The 22511-nt window shown below is 40.7% G+C and overlaps 1 protein-coding gene across 1 annotated transcript in view; it reads right to left on the reverse strand.

The window, feature by feature from the left end:
• Nucleotides 1-22511, reverse strand: part of MYO3B (myosin IIIB) — a 634284-nt gene that overhangs the window by 410481 nt on the left and 201292 nt on the right. Inside the window, 1 exon segment of the mRNA XM_030210853.1 lies at nucleotides 15757-15822. Coding sequence (XP_030066713.1) covers nucleotides 15757-15822 — 66 coding nt within the window.

Raw genomic sequence — 22511 nt, forward strand, 5'->3', positions numbered from 1 at the left:
CCAGCAAAATGTCCTTTCCTAAAAAATTATTTGTCCAAAGCTTTGGAAATCCAGATACACCACGTTTTAACACAGTGAGCTGCTCAATGGTACCTCTCTCTTATATGGCTAAAGCTAGTGAAAAGGAGAAATGATGGGGGCGGGGGGTGAAGGGAAGGAAACTGTCTAATTAAAAGCAGTAAGTGGCTTTCAATAGGAACTGAGCAAAGCCTGGTAAACAATACTGTGTATCCAAAATTATCTTTGCTAAGTACTAAACACTTGAGTCCCCTTTTACTAGAGTTTCTAAATGGCTAATCCTTGTCTTTGTGCTTTGACTGCTGCACCTGTTTTTGTGGTGGCTTATCCCTGCGTAGATACTGCATGCACAACACACACATACACACCAAACACACACACACACACGCAGCAGTCAGGTGCAGAGGAACAGTACTGTCAAGAATCACACTCGCAATATCGATGAAATGTCATGCTTCTCTCTGCTCCCATTCCCACTGATGCTCTAGGCCGCCTCTGTACCCATTTTGTTGTTCTTTCTCTGGTCTCCAGGCAGCAGACAGAATGCAGATCCACTGCTAGGTGCTGCAGCACTAAAAGGGTTAAATAAATGTAAGGTATGCAACTAGTGCATGCTGATAAATAGCATATATTTAAGTCTTCCTACAAGTAGCATCAGATAATGAGATGATGGATTTAAAAAATGACACAGTGGTCAATTATCATGTGCATAATAGAAATTCTATTATACACAGCACATTTATATCTGTATTGATCTGGCTTTCTCCAGCATATATCATAAGTCGCTAATCTCCTCTAACTATATGATAAATACTCTAATATTAGACTGTCACTGATTTTTGTATTTTCAGTAAATTGCTTTTGCTGGGTTTTCAACAGTGACGCAAGGGACCTAATAACTTAGTTTCTTTAAGTTTAGTTTATTGAATTTGATATACCACCCACATCAGCAGTATCAAAGTAGTTTGCCAAGTAAGATTAAGTAGCACAATGTTTGAAAGATGTATACTTATATCTGTCTATCTATTTATCTATAACTATATCAATATCTATAAACAGAAACTCATCTCCTATAATAAAACTCACCCTCAACGTTCTGAGGACACTGACATCAATGAAGCCAAGCCCTGACTTCCTTCAAAAAGGTTCGAAGGTTCGTGGTGGTGAAGCCACCAAAATCGCTCCGGGCCCCGCCCTCGAGGGCGGAGCAATAGCAGACCATTTTTAAGATCTTGTCTGCAGATCTTTTATCCTTGGAATCTTTTATCTGCGTTTTGAGATTCCTTTGATGTGTTATATTCATTGTTCACCTTGATTAATAAGGTTAGTTTTTTTTCATTCCATTTTTCACATGTCCTTTATCCCCATGTATGTATATTTTAAATTATTTTTTGGTTTCATATTTTTTGCTCCTTCTTCTTAGTATGTTCGTTTAGCATATTATTTGGCATATACTGTATATATATACATGTTTAGTTTTTATTTGGCTTTATGTTAATAGAATTTTACTATTTGCATTTATATGGTGATTTTTTTTATCTTTTTGATAATCTATATGTTCCTCTTTCAGTATATTATTTTTATGCATAATTTGTTTACTTATTGTTTGTTTATATTTATAGACTCCTGATGTAGGCCTATCCGGCCGAAACACAACGTTGTGTCGAGTAATTTTTAATGTGTGATTGTTATATTATCATTTGTTTGAAAATTATTAAATTTGGGTTTTTAACGATAATTTGGTATGGCCCGCGTTGAATATCCAGGGCTAATTTAACCAATGACGATTAGCATTTAAGAAAATGCTGATCACCACCAGCTGAATATTGACCGCATATGCCTAACCCAGGCTGCCGGGCTACACCATCCACTATTAATTTATTTGAACTGCTCACACCTTTTTTAGTACACTGGTTATTTCTCTGTCCCTGAGGAGCTCATGATCTAATTTTGTACCTGGGGCAATGGAAGGTTAAATGATTTGGCCAAGATCACAAGGAGCAGCAGTGGGATTTGAACTGACCACCTCTGGCTGTTAAGCCTGGCACTCTGACCACTGGGCCACTCCTCCACTCTACTAAATTCTTCTAATAAACTGTAGAGGCTGCAATGCTTATTTTTTTAATTTGGAGGGGGAAACAAACATCAGGGGATGAAGGAGGATAACATGTTTAACCCCACATTTTAAAAATCTGTATGTGCCAGAAAGCAAATGTAAATCCTAACATGGACTTATTAGGTCATATATGTGCATTCTCTTTATGAAATAGGAAATATATATGCAGACTTTTGACCCACTCAGGCCACACCCAAACTACGCCCCCTTACAATTTCTACATATTATGGATATCCATATGACTTGAGATAGACGGGGTAGATACTGGCTTACAGGTGGAGAGGGGGGGGGGGGGAAGAGTGGAAGTGGGGGAGGGGTCACCAAGGCAAAAATTGGTTCAGGGCACTACAGTTCCATCCCTTGAGCTGGCCCTGTTTGAAAGTTAGCCAGGTGGCAGCTGATATTCAGAGCTGGTACCCAGATAACTATCTAGACAACTTAGGTACCTTAAAATCACTCTGCTCCAATCTTTGCCTGGGCAGTGGCCCTCAGAGGCTGCCTGCAGCCTGCACCAGGGCTTTCTCAGTAAATCTTCCTGCCCTTCACAAAACAGGAAGTTGTATCAGAAGAGGTGGGGCGGTTCACAGAGAAAGCCCCGGCGCAGGCCAGGCAGCGTATGAGTGCTACTGGTGCTGCCAGGGTGAAGAATGGAGGGAGATGATTTTAATTCATGGGTGGGGGGTGGAGGGCACAGTTTGACAGGTGACAGGTGAATAAATACTCCACTGGCTATGACACTGGGTACTGGAGTCCTGAAAAAAAGATTTTAACTAGTGAATTTTAGCTGCCACAAGCTACATATGGAAATTGTAGAAAAAGGAATTTATTACCAGAGAGAGACTTTAAATAACCTCTCACAGAGGAAAGGAAACTAAGGCACTTACAGCCCATGTGAGCTATTAAGCACCTGAAATACTAAGGAGCCCTGTTACTAAGCTGCAGTAAGCACTAATGCATATCGCAACAAAAAATGGCATACTGCGGGGCACGCTGAAGCGTCTTGTGGTAATTTTGCCATGTGTGCGAACTACCCATGTGCTAAAAAATGACATTTATTTTTTTGGTGCAGGGGCGTGTCTGGGGAGGGGGCGAGAGTTAATGCGTCTGTGCAAATTGGTTAATGCGCCGGCATTAGTGTATGCTAACCGATTAGTGCAGATTTAACATGTGAGTCCCTACCCAGTGGCGTACCAAGGGGGGGGGCGGTGGGGGTGGTCCGCCCCGGGTGCCAGTGGGTGGGGGGTGCTCCGCTCCCGCCGCCTCCCGTGGCCGTTCCCGCGGTGCCGCACATTTAAAAAACCGGCGAAGCAGCGTCGCAGGCAGCGCCTCGTGCCCTGCTTGTAAAAAAAAAATCAAATCTCCTTCCCCTCCTCGTCTTGACGTCAACTCGGGCCTTCTAATCAATTTGATTGGAAGGCCCGAGTCGACATCAAGACGAGGAAGGAAGGAGATTTGATTTTTTTTTACAAGCAGGGCACGAGGCGCTGCCTGCGATGCTGCTTCGCCGGTTTTAACGGGACTGAGGTGGGGAAGGAGAGGGGCGAAAGGGACTCGAGTAGGGTGTTCAGAGGGGAGAAGGGGACTGGGGTGGGGGTCTCAGAGGGGAAAAGGGGAGGGGAGAAGGGGACTGGGGTGGGGATCTCAGACAGGGGAGGGGGAGGGGAGAAGGGGACGGGGGGGGGTGTTCAGAGGGGAGAAGGGGACTGGGGTGGGGGTCTCAGAGGGGAAAAGGGGAGGGGAGAAGGGGACTGGGGTGGGGATCTCAGAGGGCAGAAGGGAAGGGGAGGGGAGAAGGGGACTGGGATGGGGGTGTTCAGAGGAGAGAAGGGGACTGTGGTGGGGGTCTCAGACAGGGGAGGGGAGAAGGGGACTGTGGTGGGGGTCTCAGACCAGAGAAGGGGAGGGGAGAAGGGGACTGGAGTGGGGGTGTTCAGGGGAGAAGGGGGCTGGAACTGGGGGCTGAAAAAAGGGGCAGAGAGAGAGAGGGACAGATCCTAGATGGAAGGGGGAGCGAGGGAGGGCAGACCCTGGATGGATGGGAGAGGGAGGGCAAATGGTGGATTGAAGGGGCAGAGAGAAAGGGCAGGCAGTGGATGGAAGGGACGGCAGAGAGGGCAGACACTGGATGGCAGAGAGAGAGAGAGTGAAGACAGATGCTGGATGGAAGGAAGACGGTGAAAAGAAGATGAGGAAAGCAGAAACCAGAGACAACAAACTGTAAATAAAATTTTTTTTTTTTTTTTTTGCTTTAGGATAAAGTATTGTAGATGTGTTAAATGTTTATAATAGAACATGTAAATAAGGTAATCTTTTTATTGGACTAATTTTAATACATTTTGACTAACTTTCGGAGAACAAAACCTCCTTCCTCAGGTCAGGATAGGATACTGTAACAGCACTATACTGTACTGACCCGAGGACGGAGGTTTTGGCCTCTGAAAGCTAAATGTATTAGTCCAATAAAATGGTATTATTTTACTTTCTATATAATTGTTTTTATTTCTATTTGTTAATTTGTAAAGTGGTGATTGGTACTTGTTAGGTTTTTTTTTCAAATTTACATCTGCTGTCTTTTATTTTGCACAGTACTAGGGGACAGTTCTGTTTCTGTGGTTGTGTATTGTATGCAAGGCTGGCATTGGGGGTTCAGTTAATTTTTTGTCTAAATAGAAAAGTTTATGATACTTATTCTATAGTGGATTAGGGTGATCTGGTGTTGTGAAAAAGACATGGCTTTCAGTGGCATTGACTGTGCAGGATCTACGATCTTTACTATTCTGTCTGGTTTCATTTTACAATAGGTGAATTGATGTTCTAGTGCTCACTGTAGTGTTAAGGTGTTTTTCTTTTCCTTGTGGGACTCTAGAAATTACTGCTTATGGTATGTAGAATTGCTCTATAGGCTGAGTGTTTTGTATTCTCGGCATGACTAGTACTGGATATGGGGGGGGGGGGGTGTTAAAAAATGACCGGCCCCGGTGTCAACTACCCTAGGTACGCCACTGTCCCTACCACCTACAAAATAGGTGGCAGTAGGGCGTTCACATGCTAATGATAATGGGAAAATTAGCCATGTGGCCAGTATGGGAAAAACTGACAATCGGCCATTTTCCTGTGGCATTTAAATGGCCTAGCATGCGGGAAAGCCGCGTGAGGGTTGCGCTAAGGCCACTTTTTGCGCAGCTTACTAAAAGGGCCCCTAAGGCTTTTTCCCCCCTATTTCACATCTACAGGTGAAAGCTTAGTACATGAGATTCCTACATTATCACCAGTTAAAATGAACCTTTTAGGTTTATTCAAAACTAGGAAAAATCCAGATTTGCATCCAGATATGCCAAGAAGAAACCACATAAAAATTGCTCCCACTTTTGGAATCTTATGCACCTCTTCTCTGCCACAGCCTGCTCTTCATTTTTTATCTATTTTACAGCTTCATATTTTACCAATTGTCTAACCCTTAAAGCTTTGAACACAATTACAAAAACACAGGAGATACAAGATAATGCACATAACCGTAAAACCATACAAAGATCATGCGTATATTCATCCACTTGTCCGCTCCTTAGGGTAGAGTTAATGCACGGGTAGCATGCGCCAAATCGGCACTACCGTAGGGGTAGCGTGGGTGCCCTGTGGTAGTTTCGAAGTTGGTATGCACTGTTTCCCGTGGTAGAAAATACTTTTTATTTTCTACTGCGGTGGGTGTTCCCAGCAGTAGTTGGCAGTACAGCCACATTGGCATGCGCTGCATGATTACCACGTGAATAGCATGTGAGCCCTTACCGCTAAGCCAATGGGTGGTGGTAAGGGCTCAGGCAGTAAACAGCTGCGCACTAGTTTTAGTTTTAGCGCACGCCCATTTACTGACCCACTGGAAAATGCCTTTTTCCCCAGCTGCAGTAAAAAATGGCCCAGTGTGCACCGAACAAAAAAAAAGCAACACTGGGCCTTCAAGAATGAGTCAACAGGAGTATTTAATTGATGAATGACCCGACATGGGCCGTGTTTCAGCGTTACAAAACGCCTGCCTCAGGGGTCAGAGATTGATTGTGTATATTGTAAATGGTATGTGTATCCAATGCCTCCGAAATTTGGTAGAGAAAATCTTTGTTGTCGAGCGTCGCCTGTCAGAACAGACAGCCGCAATGTTGATAGAAAGGACCTCCTGTATTAGACATATCTTCTGCAAACGCAAGTTGTAAAGTGCTCGCCCAAAAACACGTGCCCACACCTTTACCATGGCTTAGGAAAAGGATCCTTAATGCTGCAAAGAAAAGTACATCTTCTAATGTCCCATGAATTTATTAATTCCCTCAGGTAGGAAATGGCTAATCTATTGGAATACTTAAAGAGCAAAAACAAATGGCTATATTGTCCACACAATAATGTCGTTACCATATACAAACCAAAGTGAACAACTGGAATCCACTAACGGGCAGCAGTATGTGAGGAACGCGTGTATGCAAGTGACAGTTGCACACGATCCCTTGATAAAGCTCAGTAAACAGGTGCCTGTCAGCGTCCTGCTGTGTAAGGGTCACTTATACCACCATTAACTGCTGAAATAATAATGGATGAAAAAAAAGTATAGCATGCATAAGATTTAAGTTCTGTTGGGTTATTGCTGTGGATCACAAAATTGATAAAGAATTGAATGTTAAAAATTGGGGAGGTTTTGACCTATGATTACTATCGCTAAAGACTCTCTTTATCCCAGCCTAAAAATTAGGTTGGTTGTAAGTTTCTTGTGACATCTGTGTGATGTCTTTTCCTTCTACACCATGAACGGTCATTAGTGGATTCCAGTTTGTTCACTTCGTTTGTATGTTAATATATTGGAATAGCCATTAATCCGCAAACAAACCTTTTCCAGAGACGGGAAGGCGGTAGAACTAGAGGACATGAATTGAGGTGAAGGGGGGCAGACTCAGGAGTAATGTCAGGAAGTAATATTTCATGGAGAGGGTGGTGGATACTGGAATGCCCTCCTGTGGGAGGTGGTGCAGATGAAAACCGCAATGGAAATTCAAATATGGAGTGGAGGAGTGGCCTAGTGGTTAGAGTGGTGGACTTTGGTCCTGAGGAACTGAGTTTGATTCCCATTTCAGGCACAGGCAGCTCCTTGTGACTCTGGGCAAGTCACTTAACCTCCATTGCCCCATGTAAGCGCATGGAGCCTGCATGAGTGGGAAAGCGCAGGGTACAAATGTAACAAAAATAAATAAAAAATAATGCGTGGATAAACATAAAGGAATTCTATTTTAGAAGGAATGGATCCACAGAATCATAGCAGAGATTGGGTGGCAATGCCAGTAATTGGGAAGTGGAAGCAAAACCAGTGCTGGGCAGACTTCTATGGTCTACGCCCTGATTGTGAGTGAATCAGATTTGGAAGGGCTTGAGAGAAATTTTAAGGGGTTTCGATATTAGCTTCAGAAACTTTAGTACAAGAAGAGTGCTGGGTAGACTTCTACGGTCTGTGCCCTGAGAATGGCAAGAACAATCAAACTCGGGTATACATAGAAAGTATCACATACCATGTAAAATGAGTTTATCTGTTGGGCAGAATGAATGGACCATACAGGGTTTATCTGCCATCATTTACTATGTTACTATGGCTATTTATTGGATAAAACTTTTTAAAAAGCAGCAAATCTCTCCCAAGTGGTACATTACAGATTTATTTCCATTTTGTGATGTAATATTCAAAACAAAGATATTGTAACCCTCTGCTTAAATAGCAAATATTAACATGACCACCACCTGTTCAGAATACACCAAAGTTTTCAAACTCCACTTTACACTGGGTTCTGGCAGTTTTTCAGTTTTTTTCCAGCTACTTAATCACTAGTACTTTTAACAAATTATTATTAAGCAGTCATCTCCTAAAAAATTGCTTTTCTCTGATATATACACTTCTGTTTCTTTTGAAAAATTCCTATAACCTTTTATCTGATATATTATAGTATTACTCTGCACCAATGAAATTATCATCTCAAACTTTCAAGGTCAAGGACCGTGTCCACATTTTCCAAAACTAGACTTCACTGGGGCAAGAAGCCTTATTTTACATTCATCAATCTACTAGGCGGCTTAAAACATTCATCAAAATAATAAGCAATATTATTCATATGAATTATTAGTATAGAGTGGTCAGAGGATAAAGTCCAACACTTTGTAAACTAATTAAGAGCTTTGGAGCGTGTGCTCTAGGATGTCACTGGAACAAAGAACTTTGAGCTTTTCTAGTTTTAACTTTTTGGCAGTCCATGGTCAACACAATCACTGTCAAGGATTTCAGCTTTAAAATTTATATATCCTACATCGCTACCCAGAAAATCACTTGCAAGACCCTATCATATAATATTAGATTTCAACAACTTTGATTGATAGATGGAATCTGGCTTACATTCACCTTTGCTTCCTCTAAATGAAGATATTTGTTTGCAGGGATTACAGACAAAAATTACAGAAATCAACTTTTTGTGGTAAGGAGAAATCAGAGTCAGTCATTCTATGCCACTTCAATGCACCAAATTTATATGTATTTTATTTTAATCCCCCCCCCCCCCCCCCTTCCATTCTATCCACCTGTCTTAGTACATAAACAAATACTAGTCTTGCTGAGGCTCAAACGTTAACCTAATCATTCCCAAGACCTGAAAATGGAGTTTGATTACATCATTTGCCCAAAATGTTGAAGAGCAGAATAACAAGTAATAAATAAATAAATAAATATAGTCATAAACATAAAAGTAAATATCATAACTCCACCATTCGTTTTGGCAAGAGAAGCACACCACCATAGAACCAGAGGGCCTCCTGGAACTCCTAATAACGAATGGAAAGCGCTGGAAAAAGTGCCGAAAATGTACAAAATCCAAATACCTTTTGCAATGAAGAACACTTTCAGTCCTTTATTATGGAGCGTGGCACTTATTCTGGATGCTGCACTGAGATACGGAGATGAGCTATTTTGCAAGGGTTTGTGAGGCGAGTTGAGGAGCCTCGATACAGGAAAATGTGAAAGGTATGCTGAGCCAATGTTGTTTGCAATGCTTTGTATCACTACACAGGTCTGGGCTGCAACCTGAACCAGATAAGCCTGTCATGCAAATTACTCCAACCATCAGGGAGAAGGCAGATAATGAAACTACTACAAAGAATCAAAAAGGGTGCCAGAAATATACGACCAGGTCCTAACATATGGGTGAAAGGCAGCATGGACTCCCTAATCATTGCCTTGAATTTATCACAGCTAAGCTGTCATGAGCCTTGCTTTGACAAATGCAAAACTAACGCATATAAATGAGCCATTTGTCCCTAATGGGTAAAGGTTCACAGCTGTATAGCCCTGATGTTTTCATTTTTTTTTTGTAAAAAATGAAACATAGATTGCTAAGGCAATTTCAGGCCCTAGTGAAAGTGTTTCTAGAATCTCAAAAGGACAAATGGAAGTGTAAATAATGGCACATGGATTGAACGGTGTCACAGTGAATCTTCTTTAATGTTCTTTGTGTACAACTTACAACATTTTGCAAAATCATTTGGGTTAAAGTTCTGTTGATGCTTTTGGCATACCTATACCTGTCACATGCTGTTGCCTTTCTCTTTTTGTACTATAAATACAAAATATCACGATGAATAAATATGTAAATTAAATTTTAAAGCTGATTTAATGAAGTATGAATAATCTCAAAGGGTCATGAAATCCTTTAAGCTTCTAGCAATAATGACTGGCAAAGTTCTTTGAGCTAGCATAGTATCTTTTTTTCTCCTGTTCTCTCATTTGATCTTATGCTTGGATCACATTCGTTTTATGGATTTGGATTTCAGATGAGGAGCGGGCAGTTACTAATGGTGTTAAAGGAATAATGCATGACATTTGCCTCAATGCATTTTAAATAGCATATTTTATTTATTTTATTGGGATTAACCACCTTGTTTATTATATTACTGCAACACACTGTGGATGCATAATAACGAGATGGAAAGCATGCAAAGCAACCTCAGTATGCAAGTCAAATAATGCAGCTTGCACTCAACATTGCAAGCTGTGTTATTCATGAATAAATAGATCAAAGCTAGCACTAAAGGAGCTGGACCCTGTATTAATAGCAGCCCCTTCCATCATTTCTGAACAGACTCTCCATCTCTTGCAAGCACCTTTCCCAAAGAGTCCAAAGCCTCCTGATCATCCTGATGTTACCCCATAGGCGAACCCTCCCTGACGACCTCCCCCACCCTCAAACCACCTGAAGCAATCTCTCATGGTCCAGTGGAATGGAGAAAAAAGTAATCCCCAGTTGCTCCTATCCTTGCAGCTCTGGGTTCAACATGGCATCCACAACCCCTAGTGGGAGTCTCACAGTATTACCAGTAGGGGTTAAACGGCTATACAATATTTGAATATGTTTACTGCTGTAATTGTCCTATTGCTTATGTTTGATTTATTCTTACTATACACTGCCTTGAGTTAATTCCTTCAAAAAGGCGGTAAATAAATTATAATAAATAAATATAACAGCAAAATGGAAAACATGGGTAAAAGCACACATGAAGGCCCATATTAGAGAGAACATAGAAAACATTCAGATCTGGACATGTACAATTCTGGTAGTATTTTAAAAACTGATCAGCTGACATAGAGCTTTTCTAAAAACCATGCAAGACTGCATGTATATCTGCTGATACATGCAGTAAGAGCAGCCATTTTAGAAAGATATATATTGAAATAACTGAAAGGAGGATATCTGTAAGTGGTGACATGCACATATGTAAATTGGAATTTTACAACTTACCCTGGAGGAAAGGAGAACCAGAGGTGATATGAGATATATGTTCAAATATTTGAAAGGTATTAATCAGAAAACAAATTTTTTTTCCAGAAACGGGAAGGTGGTAGAACTAGAGGGCATGAATTGAGGTTGACGGAGGGCCGACTCAGGAATAATGTCAGAAAGTATTTTTTCACCAAGGGGGTGTTGGATACTTGGAATGCTCTCCCATTGCAGGTGGTGGAGATGAAAACAGTAACAGAATTCAAAAATGCATGAGATAAACACACAGGAATCGATCCAAAGAAGCTTACTAAAGACTAGGTGGCAACACTGGTATTAGGAGGCAAAGCCAGTACTAGGTGGACTTCTATGGTTTGCACCCTGATCATGGCTGGATAGATTTGGATGGGCTGGAATGGAGCTTTCAAGGGCTTCAATGACAACTTCAGAATTTTAGAACAAGGACAGCGCCAGGCAGACTTCTCACAGTCTATGCCATGAAAATAGCATGGACAAACTCAAGCTCAGGTATACTATGTTGTATCACCTCATACCTTATATAGGGGTCCTTTTACTAAGGCGTGTAAGCATGTAAGCGTGCTCAACGCATGCTAAAATGGAGTTACCACCCGACTACGCATGGCTCTTGCGGTAATTTCATTTTTGGAACACATCCGATACGTGCATCTGAAAATATATTTATTTTCGGTGCGCGCGTAATGGACACGTGCCAAGGGCATTTGGCACGCATAAATCATTTCTGCCTGGTTACTACGTGAGTCTTTACCATTGGTCAATGGCTGGCGGTAGGTCTCAAAGTGGACGCACAGCAATTTTTCAGTTTGCCGCACATCCATTTTCGGCAAAATTTTTAAAAAGGCCTTTTGTACAGGCACCTAAAAAATGGATCAGCGCACGCCCAAAACCCGCGCCTACACAACCGCAAGCCATGTTTTCAGAGTGCCTTTGTAAAAGGACCCCATAATGAGTTTATCTTCTCGGGCAGACTTGATGGGCCGTGCAAGTCTGTCTGCCATCATCTACTTTGTTACTGTACATGTATAAGTGACAGTACTTGCATGTGTATGCCTGTCATTTTCCAAACCTGCACATATACATGCCACTAATTTACAACAGATGCTGGAATCCTTATTTATTTTCCATTATGAAGGAGAGATGGGACCTGAAACTAAACAGGCCCAAAACCGAAGCTTCTCCTCTTTCCCCCTAAACCTGCCTCTCCTCTCCCCCCCGTTCTCTATTTCGGTAGATAACACTCTCATCCTCCCTGTCCCGTCTGCGCGCAACCTTGGAGTCATCTTTGGACTCCGCTCTCTCCTTCTCTGCTCATATTCAGCAGATTGCCAAAACCTGTCGTTTCTTTCTCTATAATATTAACAAAATTTGCCCTTTCCTCTCCGAGGACACTACTAAAACCCTTACCCACACCCTTATCACCTCTCGCCTAGACTACTGCAATTTGCTTCTCGCTGGTCTCCCGCTCCAGCATCTATCTCCTCTTCAATCTGTCCAAAACTCTGCTGCGCATCTTATATTCCGACCAGAGTCGCTATACTCATGTTAGCCCTCTCCTCAAGTCGCTTCACTGGCTCCCTATCCGCTCTTCCGCATACGGTTCAAACTTCTCCTTTTGACCGACAAGTGCAATCTACTTCCGCAGCTCTCAGTACCTTTCCGCTCTCATCTCTCCCGACACTCCTCCCGTGAACTCCGTTCGTGGGTAAATGGTCTCCTGTCGCTCCCCCTTCTCCCCCACTGCTAACTCCCTGCTCCGTTCCTTCTATCTCGCTGCTCCCTGTGCCTGGAATAGACTCCCTGAGCCAGTACGTCAGGCTCGTCTCTGGCTGTCTTCAAGCCCACCTCTTTTGCTACTGCTTTTCGACTCCTAACCATGACTCTCTTACCTCAACACCCTCACTTATCACCCCTACCACTGCAATTTCCCCCACCTCTAGCTGTCTGTTCGGTCTGTCCCAATTTAGATTGTAAGCTCTGTTGAGCAGGGACTGTCTTTTCATGTTAATTTGTACAGCGCTGCGTAAGTCTAGTAGCACTATAGAAATGTTAATAGTAGTAGTAGTAGTAGTAATGAAGGATTAAGGGGGAGATCTTCTTTAATCCCTCCTGTAAATGGCTAACCAAAGAGCACTTTAATCCCTCCTGTAAATGGCTAACCAAAGAGCACTTTATAGAAGCCTATACTGGAAGGGAGCAGCTGTAACTCTTGATGTTGAAATATTGGATCATACACCTACATTCTCTTTATGACATGGGGAATACAGTTGTAGATTTCTGACCTGCACAACCATGCCCAGTGATGCTTCCTTGATATTTATATGTTATGAGGATTTACATGACCTCCTTAGCTCCAAAACTGGCCTCTTGAAAATTCACCAGGGATCAATTCCTATTCTATGCACCTAGTTTCACTAAGCCCCTAAATGTATATAACTGATCTCTCACTCCAGGGGTGAAGGTAGCCCTTGAGGTGCTGCACAAAAGACTATTCTAAGGATGCCTGTCTCTTTAAATGGGGAAACTACAGTAAAATGTCAGGACAGAGCATCTTCATCAAAATAAAGGGTCCTAGTGGATAAGGGAAGACTAAGCTCAAGACCTAAACTAGAGTAAGCTAATAACAGGCAGGAAGCAAAAGAAACAAAAGATCAAAAGTAATATTTTTACTTTAGGCAATTCCCCAAATTTAAAGGAAACACTTTTTTCCTTCTCAAAATCAATTACACACATAAAACAGAACTGGTTATTCAACGTTCTCCTTTTCCTCTTCCCAGACTTGCCTCTCCAGTTAGCTCCTGGGTGGTATTCTCCTTTCTTTTCCTTCCTCTTCTCCTTCTGAGGTTCTCCTTGGAGAGATATCAGAGTTCTCTTCAGACAACCGTGGCACTGGTAGCAAGGGTCTACTTTGTGTACACTGCTCTAGACTCAGAGAGTATCTCTATCACCTTAAGGCCTGCTAACAAAGAGGGGTATTCCTACTTGATGGAGGTATGTTGCTTTCCAGTGACCCACTTGCTCTCCTCCCCAAGCGTGCAAATGTAAGATACAGTCAATAAAATATACTTTAAAGAGAACTTGGACTAGAAGGTGAAACATGCACCTGGGTGTCAGATCCCTCTTTCCCCTGACAGCTACCTCTCCCTTGTTGTACCCACATTTCTGTTGTACAGGTTCTCTCTCTCCTGTCACAGACCTCCTTCCATCTGTGCTGTCTATTCTTTGTTTCAGGATGCTGTTTTGGAGGTTGTAACATTACTGTATGGTGGAAAAATTTCTCAGATTCATTAGCACTACGAACAAGGTTGGATTTATAATAGAAAGACTGTGGCCCTGGCTGAGTTAAATAAGGAAGCAGAATGGAAGGCCTGTTTGTGAAATGCATGTTGTTATATGAACTGACCAATCACCTTGCCATTTCTTTATATAGGGGTATTTTTTAACCAATCAATAAGCTACGCTTGAGGCATGCGTGTTATACAGATTTCATACATAGAGTTAAATGCTGGCATATTCTAAGTGTTAAACTGTCATGTTAAAAATGAAAGTATCAAATTGTCACGAGTTACTTTTTGTACTGCATGTTTTTAATATATTTTTGTTGTTTTAGTGATTTTGAACAGTTTCAACTGAAGATATTTAAGATATGAAAGTAATCTCCCTGAGGCAGCTAGTGAAATATGAACCATGTTGGGGACCGAGTAGAAAACCTTTATATTGGACATAGATACATCTTTAATGCTCATACATGCTTCAGATAAGTATTTTTCAGTTCTATGTAAAACAAGCTTGATGCATGCAGCTGACTGAACAGCTTTTGGTGAAAACAGTATTGTTTGAATTATTTGGATATTTTTGAAAATGTTTATGAAATGTGCAATGATTACAGGCTACAAGCAAAGATGTTTTTGACACCTGATGGTGCTGATAACATTACCTCTGTTATAAGCAAATATACGACTTTTGTGAGGGTTTTATGTATACATATGTATGTATACAGTATATATCTATATCTATACATGATTGAACGCCTAGCACGGTACAGAAAGTGAGCAGCAGAATTTTGCACACGTCAGAGAAGAAAAGCAGGGATCCCACACAAAACAGTATTACAGTAATCAATGTGTGTAATAACAAAGGCGTGAATTAAGGTATGCAGTGATGAAAAATTCAGAATTCAACTAATAGAACGGGTACGACGGAGCCAAAAGAAGCCTTTTTTAACAACTAGAGAAACATGATTTTGAAATCATAGTTAAGAATCAAACATAACTCCAAGATAACGAAAGGAGTTTACCAGAGTAACCAGAGTTGAACAAGTTAAGCGGGATAAAAGGAGTTGGAAGCGTACCAGTGAGCCATCTTTTGGTGAGACAGCCAGTTAGAAACCTCTAGAAGACAGGTCTATAGACATACCATATCGGGAGAAACAGGAAAAATCAATAGAATATCGTCCACGTACATATAGCATACTGCTTAGCACTGAATTTTTCAGCACCCAAGTTTCGGTGTCTTTTATTGAATCCCCTCCAAAATGCTTTATTGAAGTGTCCAGAAATGCAAACAGATCCAATGACATATGCCATAGCTTGCACGTAACATGAAATCTGATTGAACTAGTTTAGAAATGCCAGCAATTCGCAGGAGCTACTGTACAGAACAATTTACTTCTGAAGTCTAAAGTGTTGTCTTATTTTTCAAACACAGGGGATCAAATGTGCTAAAGCTAACTCAGCTTTCTGAGTTTAACCTAATGCCTTGCAAGAACATGCTGAAGAAGCCATTCTTTATGGAAGAATTACTCACTGGGAAATAAAGTGGCTGAATCCTCTGCACCATTTTCCCGGATAAAGTAAGGTTGGAGGAGGATTTCTGAAAAAAAAAATGAAAAGATAATATTAGTAGTGTCATGTGTTGCTGTGGAAAAGGCAATTGGGCTCACTTCTATGCATGGCTTCTCATTTAAGATCTGATACAAAAAAAATTAAGGGGCCCTTTTACTACACAAAAACAGTATCTGAGTTCAAGAGAGCTTGGGACAAATACACAGGATCTCTAAGGGAATGAAAGGGAGAGTAGATGGCATGAAAGGGCAGACTGGATAGATCATATGGTCTTTATCTGCCTACATTTTTCTATGCTCCTACGTTTCTACCATGTTTATTTATTTATGTTTTTATTTATTTATCTATAATATTTATAAACCTCACTATCCAAATTGTCCCAGGTGGTGTACAATAATGCACACTTGCCAACAGATTCTATATAGCACACCAAGAGTTCTGCGCATAAATCTAGGCATATTCTATAACTACGCACATAGATTAATTGTTTTAACAACCTGTTAAGCATTGTTAACAGTTCTTAACAAGCAATAACAAGCACTAATTGGTAAAAAATAGAATTTACGCACATACATTGCTAAGCATATTTTGTAATGTACTGTGCCTAAGTTCTAACGCACGCAGGCAAAAAGGGGCGTGCTTAGTGATGCGTAAATAGGTGTTTTGTGGGTGTTCCAAAATCTAGGCATGTTGTTATAAAATATGGGCCAGTGCGCTTAGATCTACAAGTAGGGATATACACCAGCTTTTTTGTTGGTGTAAATGGATGCGTGTAGATTTAGTCACATAAACTACGCCTAAGTGTATTCTAAATACCGCGTGTAGATTTATGTATGGTATTTAGAATACACTTAGGCATAATTGCCTAATGCATCTTAATTTTAGGTGCCATATATAGAATTGGGCCCTTAATGTGGGAAAAAAGGCTTACTACAAATGCGGTTAAAGCCTTTAGCTGTAATTTTGCCTGTCAGTGTGTGCTAATATCTATTTTCTTTATATATTTTTCCGGATGAGGTGTGTCATGGGCAGGGAATGGGCTCCACTGTGTCCCATTTCTTAATGCCTTTTAGTAAAAGGGCCCCTAAAATGTTTATTAGATAAACACCAGAAAAACATCACTTCCCTTAGTGCTCTGTCACCTCTCCTAAAGTTTGTCTTGTATCCGCCACACTTTTCATGCCTTTTCAGAGCTAAAGACTCCTAAGCGGCACAAATGTATAAGTTTCATTTTAATGGAAAAGGTACCCATCAAAAATACCTGTGGCTTGAAAACACTGATAAACTAATATTTTTGGACTCTCGAAAAACCCCTAATTCCCTTTAAGCTGATGTTACACTAAAGAAATTCTAAATTTAAATACAGCCTTACCAAAGGAAGATTAATCATGTGTGTGGTTTCTGAATTTGTCAATTTCATTATTCTTCCTGAAAATGGCTTTAAATATAACTAATAATAATTCTATTGTTTGCATAGCTAAAAATGTCAAACAGTGGGCCACTACATACTGAGCCTAATCTTATAAGAAACAATTCAGCCACGGAAGTCATGACTGTAGGAACGATTGTGTAAGGCATACAAAGGACGTTATACTGCAGGTATAAATTTTCTCTTCATGAAATCTGCATTTCATGCAGCTAAGGCCTCTGCTTAAAGGCATTTTATATACCCAATTCTTTGCCTAATAATTCTCAACAGGCAAATAGCTGTGTATAAAGAGGGAAAATAAGAATGAATGGGGTTTTCAGGCACTCTTTGATTTAAAAATCTTCCAGAAATATTCTGAGAATGCTGCTACGGAGGTGTTTTGAAATGAACATTCACCCACTGGGACTCCATAGAGAGAAAGTCAGTCACTAAAATCTATACATTAGCATGAAGATTCCTACAAAAGAGAATATCCTTTAGTCATCATCATGATTTTAGGGTCTATCATAATAAGGAAGATCAATAGTGACCATTTCAGAGGTGCTAAGGGGGCCAACCTTCCTAGCGGGAGAGTTAGGGTCCACCCTTAGCTCCCCCCACTCTGCCCATTGCGCTGGCCAGTCCCACACACAGCTCCACCTAGCCCCACCTACAGCTCTGCCCCTGGACAGGCCGATTCGCAGCCAGGGGTACCAGACGTAGCCTCCTCTTCCAGTAGCAGCGGGAGATGCTTTCATAAAACATCATCTCCTGCTGCAGTGGGACCAGTGGCAGCAGGAAATTACATTTTATAAAGGCATTTCCTGCTGTCGCTGGAAAGGCAGGCTGTTCAGTGGGAGATTTTGGCTCTCCGGCAGGAGTGTGGGAGATGACCCACAAATGCGGGAGTCTCCTGCTGAAAGTGGGAGACTTGGTAGGTGTGAATAAGGTGTGATTCTAACAACTTTAGGCAATGAAAAAATTACCCTAACAGATGTATTTTGTACTGTTTGTAATTTTCTTAGCAGATTTTTAGAGCACTCTAGGTAGATTAAATTACAATGGTCTACCTGAGACAATAAGAGAGCTTGCACAAGTAATCTTGATCTATGTGAAAACATTTGTGAATGCAAAACAGTTTACGCATTAATAAAAATGTTTTCTTAATCAACATATTAATTTGGGGTTCTAAAAGGAAATTCCCAAAATCCTGATTGTAGAGGCTACATTATACACTCTATTATTCACACAGACCGGTTTGGGGTATGAGTGAATTGAATACCCCCTCCTGCCAACAAAAATGTGGTTTTGTCCTTATTTAATTTTAATAGATGATTTGCCATCCAAGTCTCAATAAGCAAAAGTTGCTTTATGTTTGAGGAATGGATATATCCAAAGAATCTTTTATAGGAAATAACACAGTAATATTATCTGCATATATGTATGTATGGAAGCCTGAACTTTCAAGTTCAAAACCTAAAGAATGAATAAAAACATTAAATAATAAAGAGGAGAGAGGGGAACCCCACAAGAATTTTTCCAACTTTCTGAAAAAAAAACCCCCATTTATACTTCTAGTTGATAGAAACTGTCAATGCCAGTTTAGAACTGTTCCCGTTATACCTATGTTGCCATGAATACAAAGCAGGATGTCATGGTCTACCAGATCAAATCCGCAAAAAAGATCAATCTGCAGAACAAGTGCCTCTGTCCCTCATTTACCAGTAAACTAAGGTTATCTAATAGGGAACCTATCACTGTTTCTGTACTACAGTTAGGATGGAAACCAGATTGAGATGTGTGCAGCATATCATATGTCTCTAAAAATTTAGAAAGTTGTTTTGTTACTAAGCCTTCTATAAGTTTAATAAACAATGGTATTGATGCCACTGGCCTATAATTGGATGTTAATTGGGGAGAGTCCTTAATGTTTTTTCAGTATTGGGGTAATAACAATCAGGGCCGGTCTTAGCAATTGTGGGGCCCTGTGCAGACCAGTTTGCTGGGCTACCCCCCAGTCCCACCTAGCCCTGCCCCTACCCAGTCCCACCCCTTGTTGACAAGATATGTTTTAAACATTTTCTTTTATTTCAAATAAAGACAAATCAAGCAAAACTTGTATACAAATCTAAATCAAACATGAAAAATGCTTTACTAGGAAACCTTTGGGTTTAAAAAGCGAAACCATGTGCATGTAAGGGCTGGATAAATGAATTAAAATGAATCTCCTTAATATGTAATACTTGGTAGCAATAATGAAACAGTGTTTGAATATTCAGATAGCAAGCAGCCTGAGCCAACAGATTTATTTTCCACTGAACATAATTAACTTGTATGAACTTGGCTGCTAATAGTGTGCTGAACTGGACAATGTTGGCACATTTAGCTACACTCCTTTTACCAGCCATGGTGCATATAAACAGTAATCATTGAAAATATTACACCAGTACAGGAGAAGAAAAATAACTTGTTTTTTTTCATTATAAATAATTTCTGTAAGCTGTTACAGCTCCAGTATACCCAAAATGACACAAACCAAATTAGCATACAGACTCTTAATGCAGCACAATACCAGAAAAACAGAACATTGCTAAACATTGCAAAATAAGACAGCAGATGCAAATTCTCAAATTAGACATATTCCAAACACTAAAATTAAAATAAAATGATTTTTTTTCTACCTTTGTTGTTTGGCGACTTTGTCTTTCTGACCATGTTGGCCCCAGTCTCTGATTCTGCTGCTCTCTATCTGCTCCCTTAACTCCACTTCCAGGGCTTCCTTTCCATTTATTTTTTTACTTTCCTCCTTTCTTCTTCATTTCTTGCCCTACATCCATAGGTAAAAGCTGGGTCCTCCACGGACTTGACTGGAGGAGGTATAGAGTGGATCCAGCTTTTGCCTATTTTCTCCAGCCATGTGTAGTTTTTCTCCTCTTTTCCCTTTCTCTCATCTCTGTCAGTATGAATCTCCTTCCTCTTTCTTCCCTCTCCTCCATCCATGTCCAGCATTTCTCCTTTCCCCTCCCCTCCATCCATATGCATCTCCTTCCTCTCTCTTCCCTCTCCTCATCCATGTCCAGCATTTCTCCTTTCCCCTCCCCTCTATCCATGTGCATCTACTTCTTCTGTCTTCCCTCCCCTCCATCCATGTCCAGCATTTTTCCTGCCCTCCCCTCCATCTATCCATGTCCAGCATCTCTCCTCTCTCCCCTGCCCTCCCCACCCATCCACGTCCAGCAATTCTCCTCTGCCCTCTCCTCCCATCCATGTCCAGCGATTCTCCTTTGCCCCCTGTCCTCCCCTCTCATCCACACCCAGTGATTTTCCTCTATCCCCTGCCCTCCCATCCCATCCCATCCATGTCCAGCGATTCTCTTCTGCCCTCCCCTCCATATCCAGTGACTCACCCCAGACCCCTCATTAATTCTGTGACTGGTTGCAGGGGGAATGGATAATGTGGGATGAGTCCATCAGTGATTACCCCATACTTGAAGGGTGGCCGGACATTTGAGTACCGGCACCTTTTTCGCTAGAAAAACACACTGGATATCAGTAATCTCTAAAGCTTTAATCTTTAACACTCAGGACAAATAACAGTACCATTTTTCTCTAACCATTTTGCTGGTGTTCATTCAACTATATTCTAAAAATATAAAACTGTTTATTTTCTGTAAGTTATGCTCTGACTACAAGTAAATCAATACAGCAAGTTGGTACCATTCAACAGTCTGGATTTACTATGTGGTGTTCATGGAGTGCCTCTGGGTAGGAGCTAGAATCATTAACTTTCTTCAATAGTACTATCATTCAGTTTCTTATCAGAGAGATGAAACTTTATTCTCCTCTCCATGTAAACTCACTTTCAACACTCTGATGTCATCCTTCTCAGACCCTGCATATAAGCAAGGTGGATTTTTGCTCTTTCACTTATGGGGTAATTTTATAAGGATCCGGAGCATGTGAACAGAATTTTACATGCACTTATTCACTTGTCCTGGGGTATATGCATATAAAAATTGGAGCACAGAAAAGATAGCACCTACTTTCCACAACAATTAGGAAAATTTTATAAAGGGATGCCTAGATTAAGCACAGTTTCAGGCAACTATTTTAAGTCAATTTTATAAAGACAAGTAGGCACCGCGGGAAAACTGTACAGATTAAAATTGATTTTTTAAAAATTGCTTTCCCTTTCTTTAGGCAGAATTATGCACATCTTCCTGATTCTATAATAGGTTGTCTATGTTTAAGAACATAAGAATAGCCATATTGGTCCATCTAGACCAGAATCCTGCTTCCAACAATGGCCATTCCAGTTCACAAGTACCTGTCAGAATCCCAAAGAGTAGCAAGATTCCATGCTACCGACTCCAGGGATAAGTAGTGACTTTCCTCATATCAATTTTAACAGCAGATAATGGACTTTTCCTTCAGGAACTTGTCCAAACCTTTTTAAAACCCAGATACAGTAACTATTCTTACCATATCTTCCAGAAATAAATTGCAGAGTTTAACCATTCATCGAGTGAAAAAATATTTTATTTTATTTGTTTTAAAAGTATTACCATGTAACTTCATGGAATGTCCCCTAGTCTTTGTACTTTTTTGAAGAGTAAACAATTGATTTATATTTACTCATTTAAGTATTTTGTAGACCTCTATCATATTCCCTTTCAGCCATCTCTTCTCCAAGCTGAAGAGTCTAACCTCTTAAGCCTTTCCTCATATGAGCAGTTCCATCCCCCTAATCATTTGGTTACTCTTCTTTGAACCTTTTCTAATTCTGCTATATCTTTGAAATATGGTGACCAGAATTGCAATCAATACTCAAGATGAGATTGCACCATGGAGCAATACAGAAGCATTATAATAATCTTTGCCTCGTTTTCTAACCTTTCCTTAATAATTCCTATCATTCTGTTTGCTTTTTTGACAGCTGCTGCACACTGAGCAGAAGATTTCAACGTATTGTCCACAATGACACCTAGATCTTTTTCTTGGCTGGTGACTTCTAAAGTGGAACCTAGCATCAAGTAACTACGATTTGGGCTATTCTTCCCAATGTGCATCAGTTTGCACTTGTCCACATTAAACTTTATCTGCCATTTGAGAGTGCCCAGTCTTCCAATGTCCTAAGTGCTTCCTGAAGTTTTGTGTCATCTCCAAATGTAATTATGTCGATCATCATTCCAAATTCCAGATCATTTATAAATATGTTAAATAGCGCCAGTCCCAATACAGATCTCTGGGGCACTCCATCATTCACTTTCCTCCGTTGAGAGAAATGGCCATTTAACCCTACCCACTGT

The sequence above is a fragment of the Microcaecilia unicolor genome, chromosome 7 (genome assembly GCF_901765095.1).
Source record: "Microcaecilia unicolor chromosome 7, aMicUni1.1, whole genome shotgun sequence".
NCBI lineage: Eukaryota > Metazoa > Chordata > Amphibia > Gymnophiona > Siphonopidae > Microcaecilia > Microcaecilia unicolor.